A 5,725-nucleotide genomic window follows, 5' to 3' on the forward strand; every position below is an offset into this window, starting at 1 on the left:
CTAAGCACATGTGCTCAAAGTACTGTACTTAAGTACAACTTTAAGGTGTTTTTACTTTACTGGAGTATTTCCAATTTTCGGTACTTTTACTTGTACTCCATTACATCTCAGAGGCAAATATTGTACTTTTACTCCACTACAATTATTTGAAAACTTTGGTTACTAGTTACTTTGTAGATTTTTTTAGATTATTATTACAAAACATGCATTAACTACTTCAGCCCTAAATACATTTCGGCTTTGAAAATAGCCGATCTACAAGCTCACAATGCGTCGCATTGTGAGCTTGTAGATCTGCTATTTTAAATGATTCTTATACATTTTATTTGAAAAGTTGTGAAATGTGACATTCTGCACAAAGAGTACTTTGTATTTTTGGTACTTTAAGTACATTTTGATACCAATACTGTACTTTTACTCAAGTAAATTTTAAATTCCGAACTTTTACTTGTACTGTAACAGAGTATTTCTACATTGCAGTAGGCCTATTGATACTTTTACTTGAGTAAGAAACGTGAGTACTTTTTCCACCACTGGGGTAAACGAACTAACACACAAAAAGTTACAGAGTTAGCCGGACTGCAGAGAGTATGCAGAGATATATAGGGTCTTTGAGTATGAGCCAAACCCCCTCAGCACCCCCAGGAAAACTGCTAGTTCAGGAACACTGCTAGGTCAGGGTTGAAGAAGTGAAGAACAGGACTCAGAGCCAATATCCCTAGTAAAAGTTTCTCTGACCCAGTTGGGAGAACCCATGGAGGAGGCCTTTCATTTAGGAGAATCGATGTTTCGATACATAAGTTTAAGCAACAAAATTGAGTTCTTTTTTTTTATATCAAGGCGGTACTAAACAGACAAACAGATCAGTGCGAGTTTTAAAGTGCAGCAATTTTAGGAATATATTCAGAGATTCATGTAGCTTATATAAATTCAAGGACCTTCTGGTAAACTCAAGCATAAGTAAAAGACAATACTTTCAATTACACAATTCTTTCAAGAAAGTACGGTTTCTGGCACAGAATCTTTTCAGATGGGGGTCCGTGGCGAAATACATATCAATGTGGGGGTCCTTGTCCTCGTCAGCAGACAGTGAAACAAAACATATTTTGTCATTTGGTGATTTAAAAACAATCAATACAATGTTAAAATCTATTCTGAACCGGACCGGGAGCCAATGAAGTGAAGCCAGAACCGGTGTAATGTGGTCACGCTTGCGGGTTCCAGTTAAGAGACGCAGCATTTTGGACTAGCTGTAGACGTGCAAAGGAGGCTTTGATTAAGCCAACATAGTGCTGTTGTTCTGTCCTATGGCAGTTTTCTCGATGTCGATGCCAAGACAAAGGATGAACCAAATGGTTCCAGTTGGTTTGTAAACTTTCAGTGTTAAATTAAGGCTGATGAATTGCCTGTGGCAAAAGAAAAGCTGAATAAAGTAGCTACATAGCCCGTGGGGCGTTGACATAATGGCGATGAGAACAAGTGCTCTCCCACCTCTTCATAAATCAATGTGCACTATTTACGTCACTGCTACTCACCAATAGACACTAATCCAATACAACACCCACAGCGCCAGGCAGTAATACATACATACCATAGAGACTGTAAAAAAGAATGGACAAAGTGACGCCATTGGTTTCTACAGACCTGTTTAGAAGCCTGTTTTTCAGCGATTTCAAATCTGCCACTGCTGTGCTCTATAGGGCATAGCAGGGGCGGCCATTTCCTGGTTCCACTTCAAAATACTCAATGCATTTTTCCCATTGACATTTCCAAATATATTTATATAAATTATTTTAAGCCTAGAATCAAGCCATCCAGGGTGAATCATGACCATAAAACGTTTGATTCTGTGAAAAAAAAATGTTTTAAACGGCAAAACAAAGGGTATTTATTAAACATAGTATATCATATAATTAAATATAAAATAAATACAAAATCACAGAAAAAAATGTTTAATGGTCATGATTCACCAGGACCCTGGATGACTTGATTCTAGGCTTAAATTAATTGATATAAATATTTTTGGAAATGTCAATGCCCTATAGGGGAGAGAGAGAGAGATGGACAGAGATAGAGAGAGAGAGAGAGAGAGAGAGAGAGAGAGAGAGAGAGAGAGAGAGAGAGAGAGAGAGAGAGAGAGAGAGAGAGAGAGACAGACACACACAGTCGAAAGGACAGTTTTTCTCCCAACTCAACTCCTCTCACGTGCTCTGGTAATAATAAATAAACGGTCTCTGTCGGGTGGAAACCTCATATACAGAATGTCCGAAACTGTTACTTTTCAGGATTCAAATCCAACAACAGCAAAAGTAGCAGATCTACAAGCTCAAAACGCGCCCTCGTTTCGAGCTTGTAGATCTGCTACTTTTGATGCTTTTGTGTGACGCTGTGGTGTGATCAAGTAGGGCGTTGATTTACGGGGGGAAAACCACAAAAAAATGAAATATGGAAATAAGAGGTTTCTGCAACGAGACGCACCTTGTGTTTGAGCACCATCTGTGGTACAGAGAGACCAGAGTCTCGAATAAATCACAGTGGCCACAGTTACATGGACCATCATGCGGTGCAAGCCCATGTAACTGTGGCCAATGGCTGCTGTTACATGGACAGTTGTATTCGGAATGAATACACTTCTATTCGGAATGAATGAATGGATGAATTCATTCCGAATAGATTTGCTCATGTAAACACCCCAATTGGAATAGAATATTCCATTCCAGTCTGACCCGAATGCATTTTCATTCGGAATAGGAGGGGTGGTATAGACCGTTTGAATCGGGTTAAATCAATCGGAATTGACCTTGTAAACACTTTATTCCAAACGCTCCTGTCTGTTTGGAATACATGCATTCCTTTGCGCATGTCCGTGCTTAGTAGGGCTGTCAGAATTGTCCAAAAATGACCTATCAAATCTCTAATTCGGCCACGGTTGGTGCTGAGAGGCGCTCGCTCCTGCGGGATAAAATTAATGATTCTAATAGCGTCATTTAATAAGCCTGTAATGGTTAAGCCCAGACTTGTCCAGGAGAACGGACGCTCCGAGGATTGCTGGCCTAGGCTACACTTATATGGATCTTTTTCTAAACAGGTATTTTAGTCCTCAGTTTTTAAAAATGACAAAGATTTGTTTTTGTCATGGCCACATGACAAAGATTTGTTTTTAAAATCCCTATCCACACGTAAACGCAGAAACGCATTGATCATAGACTGTATTATAATGACCATGTGCGAATGCGCGATGACATCATCGTACGGTACCTACATGAGAAATGTGACAAATACTATAGGCTAGCCTACGTTTTACCGTGTCTGGTACCAATACAAAAAAAGAAACTGGTCTGAACTTGTAGATCTGCTACTTTTGCATTAAAACAGCAATGACAAAGGAACACAGGCTTGCACCGCATACAACGCTGCCTGGTGCGTTGCTTCCGGGCCTGCCTACGACCGATAGACCTCCGCCGCGGAGGCACAATAAGGGGTTTATTGCCTCCTCCCATGCCCACCAGGGGAAGCTCTGCTCCGGGTAGTGGCCCCTGGTCCATGCCCGGGCGTAGGCGGGAACCACTTTGCGCATGTCAAAAGTTATATTCTGAATGAATGCTTTGGTCATGTAAACGAGGAATACTTTTATTCAGGTCCCATGTAAACAGGTGAGTGGATCAGATTCCTCTATTCAGAATGAGTTCATTCGGAATGAATTAATTCTGAATGAATACATGATGGTCCATGTAACTGTGGCCAATGATGATGAGAAACAACAGTAGTGAAAAAAGTACTCTGATTTGTTACTTATAAGTAAAAGTAGCAATGCCACAATGTAGAAATACTCTGTTACAAGTACAAATTATATACTCAGTTTTGTCCGTTTCACAAGTAAAACGGACAAAACTGGCATCAAATTCGGCACCAAAAAATGCTTAAAGTACCAAAAGTAAATGTGCTTGCTAAGAGGATGGTTCCATTTCCATTTTTTTTTTTTGGGGGGTCAAAATCTTTCAAATATAGCTGATCAAGCCCACTTGTAATTTTTGCATTTTTTTTTCCCCCGATGGTGGTGCATTTTCCAGTCTCATGCTGACTTATGCATTTCAAGAGGTTATACTGTATAGTGCTCTGTCTGCAAATGCAGTGCATTGCTGACATTTATGAATAATCATATAACCACTGGAGTTCAATCTGTGGGTTCAATCTGGGGTTCTTTTTTTATGCAGAGAAAACAAAATGCATGCATACTCTTGAGTATAGAGTATAGTTTATGCACAATGTTCAGGCAAGCTAATGTATTTTAACCCATTGAGACCTGAAGCCGATTCTACATGTCTCCTAAATCCCAACAGTATTCTGAAAAACGTATGTTTCTATATCAGTGATGCTCAATCTTTTTCATGTCAAGGACCCCCAAAATGATACCCTCTCCTACCCCCAGAAGCAAAGATTTGAGTTAAAAATGTTCGCTTTAAAAAAATATATTTTCAAAGATTTGCACACATTCACGATTTTTCAAAAATATCAGATCTACAAGCTCGTAGCGCGGCACTCGGTGCCGCGCTATGAGCTTGTACATCTGCTATTTTTGAATAGCCCAAAGTGTAAAATAATACTTTTGAGCTCAAATCTAAAAATGACACAGTTCCAGGTCTTAATGGGTTAAAGTTGCAGTTCACACATCCAAACTTGGTGAGATATATCAATGTTCAAATGATCAATAATGCCCCTGCCAAGTATTTTTCTCACCCAAAAAAACATCTGTAAAGGAGTTGTATAGTTCATTGAACTTGGCTCTGTCTGTGCCCTCATTAACAATTCCATGATCTATTGTGCCATTAGGCCATGCCTGCAGTCACAGAGAGGACGGTCTTTAAGGACAGTTTTGGAGGTAAAAATCCATATTAAGGCTTTAAGGAAAAGCAGAGTACTAAAACCCACCAGGATTTTCATAGATAAGCTTCAAAAACATATACAAAACAAAAAAGAAAACATGATTTTGGGTGGGGTGCGTCTTTAAATGTAGTTGTATACAACGTAGGTTCAGGAGTGGAGACCACCCTCTGCTTATCACAGCCACCCCCCGTCCTCTATCGCTTCCCTGTCTACCACACTACCTTCACTCATTAGCCACTCCCCATTCATAATCACCCCTATCCACTACACCTGCCTCCACTCACCTCAGCCAATCCTTGTTGCAATCACCACAGTATAAATACACCTGCGATCTCTCAGCTCTTGTTTGTTCTGCTCCACAACAGACCAAACATGGGTCGTGAGTACTGCGCTCGTAGATCGGCTCTTTCATCGCTTTCAAGTTTGTCCTCCTCCACCCCAACCTCCTCCTTCCCCCTCGATTCTCGCTCTTCTCCCTTCTGTCTCTACTTCTCTAGGAATCCAGGGGGGACAGTGACGGAGCCTAGACGACCGACCGATCCCCGAGTAGAGCAACGATGGCCGTCAGCCTCCGAGACACTTCCCAAATTTGCACTCTGCGTCACCCCACCTTGGGTTCCTCACCCAGTTCCACGTCCATCTCATTTCGTTTCAATAAATCGTTAAACTTAAGCAGAGGTGTGGTCTCTTACTAGTGAAATACAATTCCATGCACTACAGTATTTGCCACAACAGATATTCATATTCAACTTTATTACATTGAATGATATCATTTAGTTTGCATGATTAGTTGTAAACTTAATCTAAAATATCACTGCTCTCAGTAAAATATGCGTGATCT

The 5,725-nt window shown here is 40.4% G+C and overlaps 1 protein-coding gene across 1 annotated transcript in view; it reads right to left on the reverse strand.

The window, feature by feature from the left end:
- Positions 1-5,524, reverse strand: part of LOC311061605 (delta-type opioid receptor-like) — a gene marked incomplete at both ends in the record, with an annotated part of 38,558 nt that extends 33,034 nt beyond the window's left edge. The window contains one exon of the mRNA XM_084080288.1: positions 5,495-5,524. Coding sequence (XP_083936414.1) covers positions 5,495-5,524 — 30 coding nt within the window. The remainder of the gene's footprint in view (positions 1-5,494) is intronic.
- Between the last annotated feature and the right edge of the window lie 201 nt (positions 5,525-5,725).

Source organism: Gymnoscopelus microlampas (assembly GCF_963454915.1).
Source record: "Gymnoscopelus microlampas genome assembly, chromosome: 15".
Classification (NCBI taxonomy): Eukaryota; Metazoa; Chordata; class Actinopteri; order Myctophiformes; family Myctophidae; genus Gymnoscopelus; species Gymnoscopelus microlampas.